At 38.8% G+C, this 22,204-nt stretch overlaps 1 protein-coding gene across 1 annotated transcript; it reads left to right on the top strand.

Moving 5' to 3' along the window:
- Positions 1–6: 6 nt before the first annotated feature.
- On the top strand, positions 7–1,290 carry LOC121789506 (glycerophosphodiester phosphodiesterase GDPDL6-like). The gene is made up of 4 exons (XM_042187954.1): positions 7–69; positions 140–273; positions 354–834; positions 899–1,290. The coding sequence occupies exons 3-4, from the start codon at positions 426–428 to the stop codon at positions 1,165–1,167; spliced, it is 678 nt and encodes a 225-aa protein (XP_042043888.1). The 5' UTR covers positions 7–69; positions 140–273; positions 354–425; the 3' UTR covers positions 1,168–1,290.
- The last annotated feature ends 20,914 nt before the right edge of the window (positions 1,291–22,204 follow it).

Raw genomic sequence — 22,204 nt, 5'->3', positions numbered from 1 at the left:
AAGAGATTCAATCAGCTGATGGTGTTTTCTCCTTTGAACTCACGTGGAACGAGATTCAAACTCTTAAGCGTACGTACGTTGATCCTGTTATATTTTCTACACACCTATTTACACTGACTGACACTTTCCATATTTTCAGCCAAAATCGAGAGTTTCTTCCCGGATCTTCCTAGAAATCCTGTAAACAAGAACAACGCCAAGCTTCTGACCCTTCCCGAGTTTTTGGAACTTGCCAAAACAGTGGGAGCACACGGTGTATTCATATCCATAAGGGTGAATGAATATATTCAGCCTTTCCTTTGAGATTAAAACTCTTTTGCTTTGTTATTTCTCACACATTTTTAATCCCTCAGAATGCTGCATTCCTTGCTTCGACGAAGGGTCTTGACCTAGTCGGTACAGTCTCTTCAGCGCTAAGCCACTCCATGTTCGATAAGCAGACACTACACAAGGTTATGGTCGAATCAGACGACACTTCAGTGCTGGATGCGTTCAAAAATGTGGCAACGTACGAGAGAGTGTTGTACCTCAAGGATGCCATAGGTAGCGTACCGGACCAAGCAGTGCAAGAGGTCAAGAAATACGCGAACGCAGTTAACTTGCGCAGAAACTCCATCACGGTCGCTGAAAACAGCTTCATCGCCAACTTCACTCACACCGTCCCAGCCTTCCATGCTGCTAACATCTCAGTATATGTTGGGTATCTGAGGAATGAATACCAAAACTTGGCCCTCGATTATCTGGCTGACCCGTATGTTGAGCTCGCCACGTTGACCGCCCTACAAGTTGACGGCTTCTTAACAGACTATCCCTACACTGCAAATCTGTTTTCCAGTAAGTACTTACTTCTGCTTCCTATCCCAATAATCGACCAATGAAATGTGTTGTGGTGTGGCAGGATCATCGTGTTTAAACGAGCAATCTCCATATGTTATAATGCCGGTCCAGCCAGGTATGATGTTCCCACAAGAAGGAGTAGCTGAGCCACCTCAGCTCAGCCCGAAGGATGTGGTTGATCCACCTCTGCCTCCGGTGGCCAAGGCGCCCTCGCCTCCTCCGGCTGCCACCCCAAACAAACAAACTTCTTCAACTACCAACACATTAAGAGTTAGTGCTCAGAGCTTATATTTTGCTGCAGTGGTGCTGCTTCTTACCATCTATACATAGAAATCCCATTTTCACAGACAATGAGAAATATACATTCACACACACCGAGAGAATGTGAGAGTGAGTGATCTCTGGAGTTAGCCAGATTGTTGTGAAATATTGATGATGCTCTAGAATCAGAAAACAAATGTAATTATTCACATTCATGGTCTTAAACAAGAAAAAAGTTGTGTATTTTCTTCAACACTTCTTCCCCTCTTTATTTTTTGTAATTTTTCAAATCTGTGCATTCATTACTATAACATTGATTATTTGATCAAAATGATGTTTATTTTTATAATTTGTTTTGCAGGTTCAAAACTAATGTGAGATGGAGTCTCATCCCTAGCAAATTGTACAACCGAATAATTATTATGGTCGACAAAACATAGGAGGAAGAAATTGTATGTGAATAATATCAAATAATAAATACAAATTGATACACTTGTAAATGGATTATTAAATAAGTAGTGTTTAGAATTGGAAAAGTGGGCGGCAGTTAGAGCATCCGCAGCGGTGGCGGTTGGCGCCACCGCCGTCCGTGCCAGCGGCAAGGCGAAGGACCGCCACCGCTGCAACCGCGCCGCTGGCACGGCGCTGCTCGATGTATCGAGCACGTCCCGTGCCAGCGGACGCACACGTGGCGGTCTCCCATTCGCCAACGGCATAGCCGTTGGTTTCAAACATTTTTTTTATTTTTATTTTTTAAAAAATCGGATTTTTATTAAAAAAATCGATAAAAATAAAAAAAAAAATTTTCACTTCCCAAAAAATTATATCCGTTTATACCGTTTTTTCCCCACTTTTTAATTTTTTTTTTATTTTTTTTACCCCAAAAATACACACTTTCATCTATAAATACCCAATTTCACTCCAAAAAATTACATTCACTACACAATTCTCATCATCAATCTCTCATATCCATTTTCATCTTCCTCTCACACCCTACAACCCTATGTCCGGCCCCACGCAACTTCAAACGCACGAGTCCATGATATTGGGTCTCCAAAAACAATTGGGGTTGGTGCCGCCGGATGCGTAGTCTTCCTCGGGTTATATTAGCCATTTATGTAATTTTTAATTTTTAGGAGTTTAATTATGTAATTTTTAATTTTTAGTATTTTTTAATTATGTAATTTTTAATTTTTAGGATTTTATTATGTCTTTTTATTTTATTTGTAATTTGTTATTTTTATTGTGGTTTTTTTAATGAATTTTAGTATTATGAAAATGTTTTTGTGTAATTGAATTTTTATATTAATTGTGCTCGTCCTTGCGGAAGAGCACAGTTGTGGGTGTTGTGCTCTTGCCAGAGAGCAGGCATGAATTACCGCCCGGGCCACAACCGTGCCGCTGGCAAGAGCACGGTTGTGGATGCTCTTACGAGGGGAGTGCAAAAGTGTGTTAATGCAATTATTATAATTATTCTTATTATCATTATTATATCTAAAAGAGTCTTATACCCTTTGTCCCATTTAAGTGGAACATTTTTAATTCGAAACGAAATTTTATATAGCGTTGGTTTTTTAAGTAAAGTAGAAGCAATAAAGTACGAGAAAAGAAAAAAAGTAGAGAGAATGATGTTTTTATATTGAGTAAATGTCAAAATTGGTCCTAAACATATGATAAAAATACAAAGTTGGTCCAAAACATTAACTTTTTGAAAATCGGGTCTATAACAAACAAAATCGTTGTCGATTTGGTCCTTTTCTTATGGTTAGGTCAATTTCTGACAGTCAACTGCGAATTAGTGATTTTTTATTGGATTAGCCGATTTTAATTACTGTGGCTAATTTATAATTTTTTTTAATTTCTGAAATATTAAAAAATGCAAAATAAAAAACCAGAAATTAGTAAGTATAAAAACCCGAGAATGTAGAATGTTTAGAACCTAACTCATTCTACTCACATTCTATTATAATCTAATATATAAAAATGGGTCTCACATTCCACTCTATTTTCACACCCACTTTTTATATATTCCTTCTATCCCCCAAAGTTTGTCTTATTTTACCATTTTCGTCCGTCTCACAAAGTTTGTCCCACTTAGAATATTACCAAAAATAGACATTAAATATACCATCAATCTCCTAAATGGGAGACCCTTATTCCACTACACGCCTTCATTTAATACAAAGTCAAACAATTTTTTAAAACTCGCGCCGAGTTAAACTGGGACAAACTTTGGAGGACTGATGGAGTATTTCTTAAAACCCGTGTCGAACTCATATGATACTCCTAATGGAGAACAGAGTGAGTAACATAAACAAATATACTGGACAAAATTTGTCAATTCGATCTTGAGTTCTTCAACATTCTTCTTTATGCCTTGAACTTCCTTGACGGATTGATCTTAAATATCTGATTTATATTATGAATTATCTTGTTTACTGTTTGTGAATGAGGTGTTTACAGGTCTAACTTGGGATAGAATTCGAGTGCAAAAGATAAGATAGTTCGAATTCTAGATGAAATACGATAACCACGACCAACTCAACAAACAACTGAGTTCAGCATCCTCCAACTTGGCAGATTTATATTCTCGCTCACTCGTCGACGACCCACTGACTAAATTGGCCAGTTGGCCATGAAGACTCAAAAATCAAACATGCTTGAGCGTAAGGAAAAAATTAATCTACTAAGGGTGTGTTGTTAGGGTTGGTATACTGAAAAGCATGTTCCGAGCAAGTTCGTGAGAATAGAATCTTGTTTAGTATGCAAAAACTCTACAATCCACTTTTTACCCGATTCAGTATTATTCGAGCAGTTTCACACGAATAGAATCAGTATTATTATTGCATTGTATTTGCTTGTGCATTTATAAGATGTTTTATAAACATTTAAATGCATAAGAAGTAAACAAAACCTAAGTCCTTTGCTTAGTAGACCGGTTGTGGGCGACGTCCACTTTAAGGTAACACGTTCAGTTCTATGCAATGCTTTGCAAAAGAGAAAGAAGATTTCACAACCTAGATAGACTTTGGCTACCTATCGTGAAAGGTTGCAATGTCACGTTGGTGTGGTATAGCACTGAACGAATCTAACAACAACGCATGTCTTTATGCTATCTACTGAAAGACTAGGTCTTGATAAATAACTATTTCTTAATCTACATACGTTAGCATTGAGCATACAATATTGGTTATGCACTACTTTGACTTATCAAATGGTGCGGGTTTTTCGCAACCCAATAATCTTGATATATTGGGTAGTGATGATTAATATCTAGCGGTGCTAGGATTGCTACTATGTTGAATCGTGCGCGTGGTGAGTCTCGTTTGATAATGTCCTCAAGAGGAGCTCGAACAAGGTTTATTATTCGGAAAACTGGCCATTTGGAATTTAATTATTCCATGAATAATAAATAAGTGTTTCTTGCCAAGTCAACTCTTGGAATTATAAGATGTTAATTAATTAAGTCCATAGAAGACTTTAATTAATTAATGGACATTTATATCTTAAGCGCGATAAATAAATAATAAACATAACGGAAATCCGGATTACTTATAATTTCAGATTTGGATGGGGAGATCAATATTACTTCTGTAGTGGCTGCTCGTAATATTCTAATATAAGCTTGTATTAAATTGTGGGTTCAATTTAATTAGTAAAAAGTTAATTGGGGTGAGCCATATCCAAAACCTTCCATAGATCTCTGAGTAGGCACAATATGAACTTAATGTAAATAGGAGAATAAATGAGACAGAAAATACTTAATTTTTGATGAAAAATTTCGTCCACTCCTAAAAAGAGTATGTGACGATTTTTTATTGTTATTCTCCTCTATGAATTTTTCAGCTCTCTTCCGTGAGAAAGTTCTGTCTTCTTTATTCGAGTCATAGTATTTTGATAAGATCAGCCCACCCTGATATCGAGATACAGTTCGGGAACCAGTTAGAAGATCTGTAGTCTAGTATTGAAGATCTTCACCTGGAGAAGGCGCAAGCAATAATCGATTCTTTGGAGAATTAAATCGGTAACTCTAAACCATAGTATTCATGTTTTAGGATTTATATTTTCTGAGCATGAATTATTTGCGTTCTAGCATGCAATTATCTGTTTAACATGTTAATTGATTAATCGCATAATCGATCAAATAGATCCTCATCTGAATTATTTGTTTTGTACTCCCTCCGTCCCGGACTACTTGCATTTATTTCCTTTCTGGGCGTCCCAAGTTATTTGCACTCTTTCCATTTTTAGTAAAAATTATCATCTACAGCCGCAATTGTTGACTTTGCTATACACTCATTCCTTAATCTCCGTGCCGAAAAGGAAATGTGCGAGTAGTCCGGGACGGAGGGAGTATAAGTTTTCTGCTGTGCAAGGGGCACCAAATCCCATCAAATGGTATCAGAGCCAGGTTTTTGGCTCTGATTATGTGGATTAATTTCATATTATGTGAATTGCCTGAATGCATCATGATGTGTTTTTTCGGTGTCTGTTATATGTTTATAATAACGAAGAACACTATGAACCGTGAATTGGGCACTGCGTTTTGGTATCAATTCTCTACATATATGATATCAATTTGTGAATTTTTTATACGTAATATTTGTTTGTTCACAATTACGTGTAATGCTTTCTTGGTAATCATCCCTTTGATTAAAGAAAGGCTTACGTCGTATTCGTTATGAGAATTGGTGTTGGCAATTGAAAAAATTGCATCACCGTGATCGCGGTGGAGGAAAACTGCGACGGTGCGATCTGTCCCAAGAATCTGCAGCAGCGTTGACGAAGACGACGCAGCACCAACCGCAGCGACGTCGTCACACAGGCAGCAGCGGCGATCGGGCAGTGCCTGCGGCTGTGAAAGCAGCAGCGGGTGCGAAGAGACAGCAGGTTTCCCGCGGCGACAGCTTTTTGAGTGGGAGCCTTTCTTGGGCAGTTTCCGGGCTCCGAGGAAGCTGTTGTCACAGCCTCTGCGAAGGCGACGTCGCAGCAGCGACAACGCAGCAACAGCAGCAGGGGCGATGACAGAGCAGCGACAGGAGGGCTGTCGGAGGCGACGCGGGAGCAGCGACAACGATGCAGCAGCAGCGTCAAAGACGAAGCAGCAGCATCGACGTCGGACAGCAGCGGCGTCCCTCAGTGAGCAGTCCCAACAGTGGACGAAATTAGGGTTTTCACCCTAAGTCGTTTTGCCTCGTCTCGTGACCTTGCTTTTCAAAATTTGAATAATTCAATATTAATTTGGAAATAAGATTTGAATATATCTTTTGTGGATTTTATATATTATATATGATTTAATTATCATGGATTAGTTAGATTCTTTCCTTATTTTATGTACGCTACTAGAAAAATTGCTTGTCACTACACTTTTTTTATCACACTTTATAAAAAGTGCCAGCATAGATGTACTATCTACACACTAGCTTTTCACTGCACTTTATAATATATTGTTACTGCACTTCAACATAAAAAGTGTCATCATAGATGTACTATCTACACATTACCTCTTACTACAGGTACCCGGTGTTGCACTTGCATCAAGTGCCATTATAGATGAAGTGTCAGCACAGTAATTTTCTAGTGACAATTTTAAGTGCCAATACAAGCCAATTTTCTAGTAGTGGTATTTATATGGATTTCATTCCTAGATGAATCCTAGTTAAATTTGGATAATGACAATCTAATTTTAATCTATATCCTATGAATTTATATGGATTTATTACTAGATAAATCCTAGTTGGATTTAGAAAATGATACTATTATTTTATTCTTATCCTATGAGTTTATATGAATTTATTCATGGATAAATTTTAGACGGATTTGAATAGTGATAATATAATATTTTATTCTTATCTTATAGATTTATATGGATTTGTTCCTAGATAAATCTTGGATAGATTTGAATAATTATAATATAATATTTTCTTAATCTATGGATTTATATGGATTTACTCCAAGATAAATCCTAGATGAATTAGGATAAACATTTATATTATTTTATTTTATCCTATGGATTTGAATAGATTTAATTCTATTAAGACAAATCCTAGATGGATTAAAATAAGCATTAATCCAAGTTATCCTTATCTTTTGGATTTATATCCTAGATAGATTATGATGTTAATAATTTATAAGAAAATCCTTATTTAATTGGATTTAGATAAATTTATTTATCTAAGAAATTCTTAGTAATGTTTGATATATTCTGGATGTCTATTCTAAATAGAATTAAGATTTGTATAAATCTTGGTTGATAGGATTTTATTTTTATCTTATGGATTATGATGGAACTATTTCTATCTAGTAATATCCTAGTACGATTTAAATATTGATAATCCTAGATCAATGTTATCTTGAATTGTAGGATTTAATTTTATCGAAATAAAATCTAGAATAATCCTAAATGAATTTGGATAATTATTATCCAAGATAAAACTTAATTATTTTATTGTTTCTCCTTGACTATATTAAATAATTATCTTTAATTATCTTGTGTGTTTAAATGCCATGCATTAAATGGATTTATCTGTTTATTTGGTGTTTATCTATTTTAAGTGGATTATCTGCTTTATCTGCTTGTGATAATTATTCGAAAACCATATAAAATATCTAAGTGATAATTACAACAAGTACGATCTCCATCGGTTGGTTTGCAAATTTTATGAAGCCGATTTTTAATATTATCGCCACCCATTATGTGGGGACAATAATCCTACCAAATATCAAGTTCATATGGGCAGACTTCTCAAATATAAATAGTGTCAACTAGAAAGTAGTTTATAATATTATCGCCACCCATTATGTGGGGACAATAATCTTAAGAAATTACAAGTTTCAGAAGTTCAAACAGAATTTATGAGATAGCTTGATTTTGTTATCAGCACATGAGCATTGTTATGGGAGTGTGTTGTAGAAATAAAATTCTGTAATGCGAAATCTAATGGTCGTGCTTAAGCAACATTAGACGGTCATGCCATTATGTGGTCTCTGGACTATTCGTCGGTGTTGTGACCAATAAAAATGTTAAAGTTGTGAATGAGTATTGACCTCTTATGGAGGGTACCTGTTTTTGATTTTACAGTTGCAAGATACATAATTATTTTGTGGTTATTTGTGATTATGTATTGAGCATAAGTATGTGATAATAAGTTTATTTGTCAAATCTTCATGATGCCATTCAATATTTTGTCTGCGATCCTTAAAGAAAATAAACTCGAAGGCCCAAATTATGTAGACTGGAAACATAAATGGATAAGATTCTCATCGCTGAAAACTTAGAGTTTATACTCACCGATTCATGTCCTCCATTTCCTTGACATAATTCCACGAAGAATGTTCGAGAATGCATTATACATGTACTTGACAAGCTCTTTGAGGAATAAGGTCAAACTATTTCCCTTTAAGTAGCATGACAAGTTTTGGCTGGTGACGATGAAAGATGGATATCAATAGAATCTATCAAGATGATTCGATTGTAATATCCTAGAGGTACAAAATATTTTGAGGAATCTTTTGATCACTTAAATAGTTTTATGACTCAAGTCATCGCCTAAAGTAATATTTATGACCACAAGAAGGTTTAACTAAAAAGTAGAAAACGTTCTGAATATTGGTCGTTACATTACTGTTAGAGGAAAGTAACTTGATAGATGATGAATTCATAAAGGCTGCATTTTTCCTAAGTCCTAGTTCATTTGAATAAAAGACTAGATATGGAGATCTTTGAAAGTAACTTGTCATTAAAGTTTGTTTAAAGCGAGTGAAGATGCTTTGTAAGTTGGATTGACCTCTTTTAAAGAAGAACAATGACTTACATGACAATGCAACTTCTGAGTAAGAGATCTTGATCTAGTTAGCCTTTTGGTGCAGTGGAAGCTAATTTTGCTAAATTATTGTTTTATAGTTGATGTTTAAGGCATCATAGTATTGAAACAATATAAATGCAACAAGATTGAGTATTAAACAACACATCAACTTCTTAAATAATGAATGATAAAGTATTTATAGCTCTTAGTCTTAAGGCCAAGAAAATACTTAGCTATTGTTCAAACTGATCTAGACTATCAAGATTTTAACAATTTGTTTGTTAAATAGCTTGAAAGTCGAGAATGTCTGTTTGATGCACTGTGAGTTAGAATCATTTGATTAAATACTTATAGAAGTGCGACATAGAAAGACTAGCAAGTCTAAATGGTTTACACCATAAGAAGACGAGCAAAGTGTTATGATCAGTAGTGGGAGCCTAATCTCCGTTGACGAATCCAAGCATTTTTCTTACGAATGGGATAGGTATATAAGAAGGAATCGAAGTCTTTCTAAGACAAGTTTGATTAAGTGATGAGTTGTACTCATTAAAATCTTATCATTGATGGGATAATCGTTAAATACAACGAGTTACACCTTAAAGAAACTAGTAACATCAGTACCTTCTACAAAACACGAGTTGTGGACTAGAGTGACTCTAGTCTTGCACATCTCAAGGTGTAATGTTGTTCCAACACGTGTTGGAAAGGTGTCCAAGGAATTGGAGTTGAGTACTGAGGCATGTTTTAAGGTTGTCCCAATGATGTAAGGTTATAAGTTCTGTAATCTTCAAAGATATAATTCTTGTATGAAGATCAAGAGAGGAACTAAGAGTGTCGTAACTCTCAAAATAAAGAGAGAGATATCGGATTTTCTACATTACCAAGAAGTCATACCATTAGAAACTTTTGCACTAATAAAATCAACTTTAGTACCTAAGATTATAAGAACCATGTCGTAGTGGCAGCGTTCCAGATGAACACAACAAGTTAATGGGTCTAAGAGTGTCGTAAGACTCAGTCTTAGATTAACTTGAACATAATCCCTTTAACTACAATGTAGCATTGGTTAATTTGAATAATCATCTTTGAAAAGGTGATAGATTCCATATTACAATCTGATAAGGCCTATTTCATGCATCGGTTTAGGGGTAAAATGTACGCTACTTGATCAGTTTATCGCGCAAAGCGAGTGTTAATTGTGCAGGAATGCTGCTTGACCAAGGGCAACAAGGCCAAGCTGATCAAGTTGGTACAAAAGGCAAAAAAGGCCAAATATCAGGTGGAATGATCAAGGGGGGTGATCAAGCAGTTAGGCGGGGACCACGACGTTCTAGAAGAGAAGCACGTGTAGCTGATGCGTTGGATAGGATCATCAATCAGTTATCAAGAACGAAGGAGAATCCTCATTCGATTGCTGAGGGACCACCGCATTCTAGAAGAAGGGGCACGTGTCAATTAATGAGATGCGCGATCCTAGCGTGAGTGAATATTCTCTGCCGAAATCGTTATCTAGCTGGAGGTCGTTACGACGAACTTATAAATAGAGGACGTGCCACCATTAGAGAAAAAGCTCGAAAATAATCTTCCCTTTTATCTTCTCTTTTCCGTTTCTAGTTTAGTTTCCAGTTCCGAAGATAGCTTAGTTAGAGAAATGGTTAGTTAGAGAGAGAGAGACCGAAGGGAGTGCCATAGAATACTCAATATCTGTTCGGCGCTGTCTCAAGTTTTCGACCGAGAACTTATCGGCTTTACTCGCTTTCTTATTTTCTGAAGTTGTTAGCTCAGTTTAATTCCGTGTTATTCCGTAGTTAAAGAATCAATCTTTTTTGTATTCCGCATGTTCACAATACATGTTTTGGAGTTCTGAATATAAAATCGGAGTTGTTTTGTTTTCGTCATCTTATTTACTGTTCCGGTTTAGTTTCGCTTTTAAGTTTCTGATCCAGTGTTTCATTATGTTGAATGTCAAGGTATTTTCGCAGTTTCGTAGCACGATTAGGTAGTTAAGTTTTTTTATTCCAGCCTGTCGTTTACCTGACCCATATTTGTTTCCAGCATGATGAGTGCCTTGATCAAGTAGATAGTTTATTTTCTGCCTAGCGTAATCCAATAGCTTAAAAACTCCAAACTTAAAGTGTGGCAGCAGCCGACCCCTGTTCACTACTCACACACTCGATACACCGGTTTCTCTGTGGGATCGACCATGTACTTGCCTCTTTACTGTTAAAGTAGTGCGAGTTTGGGAGTTATAAATATATTTGCGGTGGGGACGAGGGAGAACACCTTGATCAAGTGGCAACGACATTTGCTAACTGATCCACTAGGTTCAGTTATCTTCCATGTAGCTTGATCCATCCGCGCTTCTTATATCGCGTACCCGCACCAAAATGGCGTCGTTGCCGGGAAACATGGTGTTATTTTATGGATGTGTTTAGTGCATAGGTGTAAATAGTTTTATTTCCTTATTTTCTAATTTGTTTTTCCTTCCTTTTATGAGAAGGTACCACCGCGGAGGATGCTGGAATCATCCTCTCATCTACAGAGATACAAACGCTCATTGGAGAGTTCAGGAAGCAGGTGTCATAACCACCCGTTACAGAGCCGCGTTAGAAGCAGCAACCGTTGAGCAATTGACCAGCGAGGAAGAAGGAGAACAGAACACACCACCAAAGCCACCACCACTTGAGCGACCAAAAGCAGTGATGGCCCTCGTCGACAATGATTCAGGAATCGGCTCCCTGCACGCTCATGACGAGAAGGAGCCCACCCATGCCACCACTATCACTCCAGGAATGCGCACATCGCAATCAAATCAGGAGTGCTAGCCGTTTTGTCCAATTTCTATGGCCTCTCGAAGGAGTGTCCTTACGCTTTTCTTGAGGAATTTTGCAGATACTATGATATTCAACTCGTGCCGGCTGGATCCACTTTGGAGGATTATAGGCTCAAGGCTATTCCCTTCGTCTTGAAGGGTGACGCAAGAGTCTGGCTGTCGAGGTTACCAGAGGGATCGATCAGGACATGGGCTGAGTTCCGCATGATATTCTTAGACCGCTTCTTCCCAGCGTCGAAGACGAGTGCCCTGAAACGGAAGATTACAGAGGCCAGGCAAGAGTATGATGAGCCCCAGGGCCAATACTGGGATAGATTTCAGAGATTGCTTCAAGCATGCCCCAACCACAAGATGGGAGATCGTGAGGTCTATTCAACCTTCTATGGCGGACTCACAGTGGACAGCAAGAACGATCTCAACCTAGCAGCTCAAGGGGATTTCTCAAAAACCCCATTCAGTCAAACAAAGAGTATTCTGGAGAGGCTAATTGAAGCCAAGCGATCGTTTGAGACCTCCCGTGGCCAGTACAGAAGAGGTGCCGTGCACGCAGCAGAAGCACGAAGTGATGAGAAGCTGGAGGCTCGATTCGAGCAGATGGAAAGAACCTGCTAGAGGCAGTAGAAAAGTCCAGAGCGCCTTCACCGCCTGCACCCAAAGTGAAGCCTTATGCGCCACCACCACCGGAGGAGCACCACTATTATTACTGCGAGTTCCCGCCTGAAGTGGAACCGCAACCTCAGGTGAATGCCGTCGGTCATTGGAACGCAAATGGCAACTGGATCCAGGGAAAGCAGAGGGATGCTCCGTGGCGAGACCATCCGAACTTCAGGTGGAGAGATCAGAACCAAGGCCAACCGCCCCAACCATCGGTGCAGCAGATACAATCCTCTGAAAGGCAGCCCAATAGGCCCGCTCGGAACCAAGAGAGATCAAACAACGGAGGAAACAGAATACATGGTGGCCAGGCAAACTGGTCAGGTGGACCACAAGGAAATTGGTCCAGCGGACCTCAAGGGAACTAGTCCGGTGGAGGACAACCTAATTGGTCAAGCAAACAACAGGAAGGAAATTGGGGCTATAGACATCAGGGCCCCTAGTCAAGCAACCAGGGGAGACAACCGAACAACCGGGTGGTGAGTTATGTCCCGCCACATCAGAGAGTCAACCAACAGCACAACCAGCCACAGTACCAGCCAAACCTTGCCATTTCCGTCCGTCCCAACTTAAGTGTCCTATTTCAATTTTACCATAAATGGTAAGTAGACCCAACATTCCACCAACTTATTCCGCTCACATTTTATTATAAAAGTAATATATATATAAGTGAGACTCATACTCCATTAACTTATTTAACCCACTTTCTTTACATTTCTTAAAACTCGTACACTAACTAATTAGGACCCTTAAGTTGGGACAGAGAGAGTATATTATACTCCCTCCGTTCCCTCATAGTTGAGTCATTTTTTCATCGGGAAGTTCCCTCATAGTTGATTCATTTCTATATATAGTAACTTTTTTCTCTTTCTTATTTTACTCTCTCTTACTTTATTCTCTTTATTTTATTCACCTTGTACTTTATTCTCTCTATCTTTTTCTCTTTCTTACTTTTTTATCTATTTGTTTAACACACTCAATATTCCTTTTTTAAACTCCTTGCCGAAAAGTTTTGCCTTAACTATGAGGGAACGGAGAGAGCACTTTATTCTCTCCACTTAACTAACAAAATTCTATTTTCATAAAATATGTGCCGAAAAGTAATGCATCACTTAGGAAGTGGAAGGAGGGAGTACTGTTCTTCGAGTCTTCGCTAAGAATCCTAATTCAAATTGATGTATTAGTACTCTTGCCCCAAGTGAAGAAGGAAACTACACGCAAGAAACCTAGGTAGCTCATGCACATTCCAAGCCAAACAAAGAATTGGCATATAGCTCCCACGGTGGATTGGCGCATCAATTCAAGTATGACGGAGATAAGAACATGACAAAAAGGGAAAACTTGTGACATGGACGGTATCATTCACTAACACTATTTCAATTATCTTTTTCCTTCTATTTTACTTTAGGGCACTCGCAATAGCGCTGATTTTCCCGCTCTACGCGATTGGCAGGAAAATCGGCGCTGTTAAAAAATATCGCATGAAATCAAGGAATTGATATGGGAGTATATTTTGCCAAAGATAGAGGAGTAATTATTGTAAATTAGGTTTATCATATGTAGATAATATCTAGTCTATATAAACATGTAGTTCCTTCATTCTATTTACACTGAATAAGAATGATCCCTTTTACCTACTCTTTATTTTACCATGGCCTCAGAGCAGAACGATCTTGGCTCAAAAAACTTTCATCTTAGCCGATAATACCTTTTTGTCGACCCTTTCAGCCAAAAACAACCCAGAAATCAGATCCTACACCCAAAGATGTCCGACACAGAGGACACAAAAACCAAACCAGAACAGATAACAATTTTGAGGAATAGCAAAATCATCACAGTTACATTCAAATTAAATGGAAGAAACTACCCCCTTTAGTCACGGTTGATAAAAGTGAAGATAGGAGGCCGATGAGCCTACTCATACACTAGAAACAAACCTCTGAAACCAGGGAGCAAAGGATTCGATGAGTGGGAGGAGAATGACTTGGTGGTGTTCTCATGGATCATCGACAACATCAAAAACGACATTATCGCCGATTTCACACACCACCAAACATCCAAAGCACTGTGGGACAGCTTGGTGATGACATTCGAGAGCAAGGCGGACCGATACCTCATCTACGACCTAGAAGAACAGATAATAAACATCAAATAGGGAAACCTCGATCTAGAGACATATTACCGAAAGATTCACGAGTTGTGGATCAACATCGACCGATGTCAGAAACAACCAATCAGCTGTTGTGACAAAGGGATCAATCAATTCCGAGTACACTCAAACGAGAAACGGTTGATTAAGTTATTGACAGGATTGAATCAGGAGTATGATTCAATTCGGAGGGAAATATTGAAGGAGGAACCAACCCCATCAGTGGAGGCTGCTTACGGGTGGATGAAGACGGAGGTGGCTCGACGTCGCATCATGCCACCGGCATCTTCTCCACCCACCGGAGAAGCCAACAGAGGAACCGATTTATCATTTGGGGAGAGATCGGACATGTGATCGCCGCCCAAAGTCAAAGCCCATCAAACCGCAACTGTCTGCCACCACCACGCCCCGCCGCTACCGACCTTCTGGGAAACCGCCCCGAAATATCAAAATTGTGGTGCTTTCACTGTGGGAAGCAGAAGCGGGAGACTTGTTTTAAGCGATTGGGCTATCCAGAATGGTGGGAAGAATGACAAAAGGCGAGAACAACCTAAGCCCAGGCAAAGTTAGCAGTCAGGGTGAGCGGCGAAAGACCTTCACGGAGAAGTGATGGGGAAACAACTGGGCTAGGAGGCGCCGAAAATTTTGCAGAACGGAAGGAGTCAGCCGACGGCGCCGTCAAGGAGGTAAAGGGTTTGGTTTAAAATGAAACAGGAAACTTGGCTCTGACACCGAAGACTAGAACACCCCTCTCCTGGTTATTTTAATTTGCTTTATCCGAACCTTTCAATTCCTTCTAATTCAAACTTGTGTTTTGGCCAAAAGCCACAGACAGTCTTTTAAACCGACAAACACTCGTATGCAATCCATGTGTTCTTTCTGATGTAAGGGGTCATGCACCAATTGTTGGGGGGAATGGTTTTCAACATTTTGTGATTTTTGTTGATGACTGCACTAGAATGACGTGGATTTACTTTCTGAAACATAAATCTGAAGTTTCTGATAGATTTGCTGCCTTCTTTAAACCTATCCTAACACAATTTCATACCACTATCAAAACCCTTAGGTCATATAATGGGAGGGAATTTGTTAACAGTACCATTGAACAATTTTGTAAAGATAACGGCATAATCCATCAAACTTCTTGTGCCTATACACCTGAACAAGATGGGGTAGCTGAAAGGAAAAATAGAACTATTTTAGAGATGACTCAGGCCCTCATGATTGAATCCAAGTTCCCAAATATTTTTGGTCAGAAGCGGTTGCCACATCCATTTACCTCATCAATCGCCTGGCTACCAAAATTCTTAACATGAAAACCCCTCTTGATATACTATCCAAACAAGCCAAAATTCCACAAGAGCCATCTCATCCAAACCCATGTGATTCTCCTCCAACGATATCTGAGGTAATTCCTTAACCGAGTCTAGTTGAGAATCTGGTTACTACTGATCCTATTGATACATACCTCTTGGAGGAAGAGAACGCTGTCGATGGAGACACTGGGATATACATACTTCCCCCTCGGTGTACAAGGGGAATTCCGCCGAAAAGATACTCCCCTAAAAAGATTGGGAAGAAAAGCCGCTATGGAGTGGCGAATTTTGTGCAAGGGAATCTGACTAAGATAGCACGAGCATTTGAGGCTGCACTATATGAGGAAGAAGAAATCCCATAGTCAGTCGACGAGGCGATGAAACAAAAGTAATGGAGAGAAGCCATGCTTACTAAGATGAAGACACTTATGAAGAATAACATGTGGGTAAAAGAATAATTACCTAAAACTAACACTATGAGAGTATTATTCTCAATCGCGGCAAACAAGGATTGGCCACTGCACAAGTTTGATGTCACTAATGCATTATTACATGGAGAGTTACCAAAACCAGTATACATGGAAACCCCATCGGGATTAACTGATGAGTTCCAAGAGGGGGAGGTCCGCCAACTCCGGAAGACACTGTACGGGCTGAAACAGTCTCCAAGAGCATGGTTTGGGAGATTTACATTAGTAATGAAGAAATACGACTACAAGTAGAGTAACTCATCTGTTGCTCAAGAAGAAGAATGGCAAGACACATGTTTGATTATCTATGTAGACGACATGATCATTATTGGAGATGATAAGGAAGAGATAGCCGAACTAAGGAAGAATCTGCTTCAGAAATTCGAGATGAAAGACCTGGGTCTCCTCAAATACTTCTTGAGAATAAAAGTACGAAGATCAAAAAAAGGAATATTCATAAATCAAAGGAAGTATATACTGGATTTATTGACGGAGGTTGGGATGCTTGATTGTAAGCCAGTATATACTTTGATGGTTCAAAATCATGGAGTGCAAATAAAGGAAGGGGCTAAACTGGCTGACAGGGGGAGATACCAGAGGCTGGTCGGGAAGCTAATTTACCCCTCTCACATGTTTGAGAAGCACGGATACACGGAGATACATGGTTTCACAAATGCTGACTTGGGCGGGCAACCCAAATAACTGGAAGTCAACTCCTGGGTACTTCACCTTTGTGGGGGGTAATCTTGTGACGTGGAAAAGCAAGAAACAGAAGGTAGTAGCACTCTCTAGTGCTGAAGCAGAATTCAGAGGGATTAGAAGTGGACTGACCGAAATATTATAGATAAGAAGATTGATAACGGAGCTAGACCTTCGATCTACTCTCCCATGTAGACTGTTCTGTGACAACAAGACAACCATTAGCATTTCTGAGAACCTGGTTCAGCATGATAGAACAAAACATGTGGAAGTAGACAAACACTTCATTAATGAGAACATCGAAGCCAAGGTGGTGGAAATGCCTTATGTCAAATCTGAAGATCAACTGGCTGATATCTGGACAAAGGTTGTGAACTCGAAGTTGTTTTGACAAGTATTGTGCAAGCTAAGTATCGGCAACCCTGTTACATAGCTTGAGGGGGAGTGTTAGAAGAATATCGCAAGAAATCAGGGAATTGATATGGGAGTATATTCTGCCAAAGATAGAGGAATAATTATTGTAAATTAGGTTTACCATATGTAGATAATACCTTGTCTATATAAACATGTACTCCATTTATTCTATTTACACTGAATAAGAATGATCCCTTTTACCGACTCTTTATTTTAATAGGCGCTATTGCAAGGAGTTGCCTGACGCCTCTGCCGATCCATACGCCCTCCAGATAGAACGTGCCGATCGGCGCCCTATCAGCGCTATTGCATGTGCCCAGGGGCGGATCTACCTTAAGCTTTTTGCCCCACCTCATATATTTTACCACATGTATATTTTTTTCATTATAAGTTTTATTTCTTTTAATCTCTAACTTAATTCCCCTCCTCAAGTTCTTAAAATTCCTTCGTATATAAATTTTCCTTCTTTCCTATAAATTCCTAGCTCCACCCCTGCATGTGCCCCCACCAATTTCCTTGTAGTATATTTTTTTTATTTTCCCACTTATTTCTATAATACCCTCTTTTTCATCCCATTTCTTCACCCCTTCACTCCAATCATTTCTCATCTCATTTTTCTATCTCTTGAAAGCAAAAAATAAATATCGACGGTTTCTCAAACTCGACAACTCACGACAAAAATTCTGATGTTCCCTAGTTTTCCTACTCCGGTGGTTCCCTGATGGCCCGGTGACAGACCCATAACTCCCCTGTGGTCCCTAGGATTTCGGGAATCATTAAAAATAATAACCGGTTAACTGAAACCGGTCGAATAAACACCACTCTAATATCATGTCTCACTACAGTAAAAAAAAATTAAGCGACTAATCTAACTTTATTCAAAATATAAATTGAATAAGGCGTGTGAAACACTTGTACGTAGGCATGCACACTAGTCGGAAACCGGCAGTTCACGGTTCATCATTACCATGAACCGGAACCGGCCCGCCAAGGGTCCCGGCGGTTCCGGTTTCGGTTAAAAAAACCACCGGTTTTTGGCTTAAACCGCTGGTTCCGGGCCGGTCTGGCGGTTCGTAATTTTTTTTTTGCATTTTTAATTTGTTTATCTATGAAATGTGCGTAAATAAAATAAAATAAAAAACACGATGAAAGTTGCAATTTTATTGAGATTAAAAGTTACAACAATTACAAATCAGAAAAAACTTGAAGTCTTAAACAAAAATTTAAATACGACGAGACTACTAGTCTACAACTACAACGAAGCTAATTACAAATTACAATAAAGACTTGAAGTTCTGAACAATAAATTTATAAATATATATACCTTTAGTCGGCGAATGAGATCTTTCTACATAACTAAATTGAGGACATCTTTAGCAATTCAACCTTAAATGTTGAATTTAGTGTAACAATCAACAATTATAGTAGAATTGTCAAAAGTTTCCCGAATTTAGCCTTATAGAGAAATCTACTTCATTGACTAGAGTATATACAAATACAATTATTTAATTGTATTTGCATATTTTTAAACTAGAAACAAATGGGGAAAAAAGAAATACAGGTAAAAGGACTTGAGCTCAACTTAAATTTAAAATTTAAGTTGAGGTGCCTACGTATCCCCAATGCTCATTTGCATTAGGGAATCAAAGCCCACGTAGTTCTCTTACTTTACTTACCTATTTGGCTTCGCCGGCGGTTGACGGTTGGCCTACGATTCATCACCGGTGAATTCTTCTTGTGATCCCTCCTGACGATCATCCCAATCATTTTCTTGTTCTCTGATGTCAGCTTTGGCCCAATCATCAAGTAACATCACGGCTTCCATATTTTTCGCGGAGAGCTTACTTCTTGATTCATCCAACACACGTGAGCCAACACTAAAAGCGGACTCGACGGCGACAGTGGAAGCCGGAATAAAAAAATATCCTTGGCCATTGACGCAAGTATGGGAAAATCTTTCTCGTGTGTTCCCCACCAATTAAGGACGTCGATTTGGGCGGGAGGAGTAGGACCTTCATCACCAAAGGAAAAGAGTGAATCGAAATATAAATCTAACTCACTTACCATACCTGAGGTCGACCTTCCGCCGATGCTGTAGCTGTATAGGTCGGTTAATTGGGATTGCGCGTCGGGGTCATCATAATCGGCTTGAAATGAGAAGCCAAAGTTATGTTGTTGAGGAGGGGGAGGTATTCTGACTTGGTGGGTACTGTTATACTTGGTTTCATATTCGGTGTAAAGAGCACGCAAGTTAAACTCGAAGGTTTGTTGGATAATTGACCGGTTCGGGAGGTTTATTTGAAATATTTCTGAGAGGTCTACTCCGAATTCGTCACTGGTATCCGATTGCAATGCTTTAAGTGGACCAAGATCAATAGAACTCAAATTGTTATAATAAAAAGCTAAAATCTTGGAGGTACCGGCTAATTTCCATTTTGGATCCAAGACCTTTGCAATCAAAAACACCGTTGGAATCTCACTGAAATACTTAAGTCATTTCTCAATGATATAATATAAAACACACATCAATTCAGGTGAAGAGTAAGCATTTTTCATCGCATTTTTAAAACCAAGTGATATATACATGCAAACACGAACAGCAGTGCGATAATAAACACCCGATAATTCAACAGTTGCATTTTTGAAATATTTGAACAATTTAAATAAAGCCAGGCTATGATCCCAACAACCATGCGAAAGATATAAATCAGAAACGGGATAGGTTCTAAAAAAATCACACAAAGAATCTTTATGCGTCAAAGTAGAATTCAGACAATCATATGTCGAATTGCATCTATAACACACATCCATGGTAAAATTTGTATATCTTACATTCTTTTGATGGCAATACTTCTTCAAAGCTTTGCCAATAGGTGGCTTTTGATGGATTAATTTAAATGCAGTTCTAATAGAACTAACATGCTTTTGACATAATTTAAGCGCATCTTGTACACATAAATTCAAAATATGACATATGCATCTTCGATGAAAGTACTTACCTCCAATAACCGGAGCACAAGCCGCAATCAAGTCATTAATACTTACAGTGTTAGCTGTTGCATTATCAAAACCAACAGAAAATATCTTATTGCGTAATTGAAATTCATTCAAAACTTGAATAATTAAAGAAGCAATTTCGGGTGCAGTGTGTGGTGTCTCAAATTCTCTAAAACCAATTAAACGTTTGTTCAAAGTCCAACTATTGTCCATAAAGTGAACCGCAATGCCCATGTATGAATGCCGGTTAAAACAATCAGTCCATACATCTGAGCAAATGTTCACTTTGTGTCCCAAGTTTAGTAAATAACGTGATAATTCAACTTTTTTCTCCAAATATTGTCTAATGGTAGATCGTTGAATGGTCATTCGACCTATTCTTTTGATAGCTACGTTCAAACAACTTTGCATAGCAAACTCAAATTTTTTATCATCATAAACATTAAAAGGAAAATGCTTCATTGCAGCCCATCTAGTCATAACGTCAGCAAAATTTTTTTGATCATATTTAAAAAGAGGCGTACCTGACGAACCTGAGCCACCAGGTTGGAAGTTTAGTTGGGTTTGGGTAGAGGTAGTGCCACATTCTACTGGATGTTTTGTCACCAAATGACGACGAAGGGTGCCATATCCCCCACCACTCGCAAATTTGTAAACTTTATCACAATAGTTACAATATGCATGAAACGCCGATGTCTCTTCTTGAGAGTGCGGATCATGAGGACTTGGAATCACCACCGGGACCTTCTTGTAGTGTTCAACAAAAATATCAGATTTCAAAGCTTTTGTTGTGTTAGTGGGCGGAGGGGGAGGAGGCATGTCCTCATTTCCGCCGGTGCTAGAGGGAATACGAGAATGAGATCTATCATCATTGTTGTCCGAGTCCGACGACATAGACACGTCGTACTCGTCATCTTGTTGGGAACCACCGCCCTTGCCCCCACCTTGATGCATTTCAGCGAGTAGCATGGCGGTTCTATGATCTTCTTCTATCTATAAATATTATATAAGTTGAAGTTTAATTAGGAACACAAAAAAAATAAAAAAACTCAATCTTATGAAATTATGAATTGTAAAAATAATTTTAATTTTTAGAATTTACTTGCATGCGTTCAGCCGCCACTCGGGAAACCTCTTCCATAACTTCTCGACGACTAGGTCGCCTTGATTTTGGGGGACGACTACTTTGATCTTGGGCAATTCCTTTGCCCCGATCACCACGTCCCGGTCCACCATGAGAAGAAGACATAGTGCAAAATGAAAGTAGTATGAAATATGGATTATTGAATAAATGGTAAATTACGAACAAAACAACAAATATAGTAGTAAGTAGTAACTAGTAAACAACTTGAGCAATTAGAGAGAATGATGAGAGAATAGAGAAATTGAGATTGAGAGAAGGAAATCCTTGTTAACACAAGAATGGGTTGAGTAAAAATGATGAGGGAAGAAGGGTATTCATTGGAGTAAAATTGGAAGAAATAAAAAAAAATTCAAATTTCAAATTCGGCCGGTTTACCGCCTGAACCGGAGGTTCAGTCCAAAACTGGCGGTTTCTGACCGGTTTTCAGGCCTATACACTGCCACCTGAAAAAGCACCTGAACCGTCGGAAACCAGCGGTTCAAACCGGGGGTTTCTGATGAAAACCGACGGTTTACGTCAGAAACTACCGGTTTTTCTGCACACCTAGACGGAATCCTACCGTTGGAACCGTTGAACCGCCGGTTACGGTTCAGGATATTCCCGAACCTGAACCGGCCCGCTTGAA

This window comes from Salvia splendens, unplaced genomic scaffold, assembly GCF_004379255.2.
Source record: "Salvia splendens isolate huo1 unplaced genomic scaffold, SspV2 ctg255, whole genome shotgun sequence".
Taxonomy (NCBI): domain Eukaryota; kingdom Viridiplantae; phylum Streptophyta; class Magnoliopsida; order Lamiales; family Lamiaceae; genus Salvia; species Salvia splendens.
The sequence above is the reverse complement of the archived record's forward strand: the minus strand, read 5'-3'. Positions and strand labels throughout refer to the sequence as shown.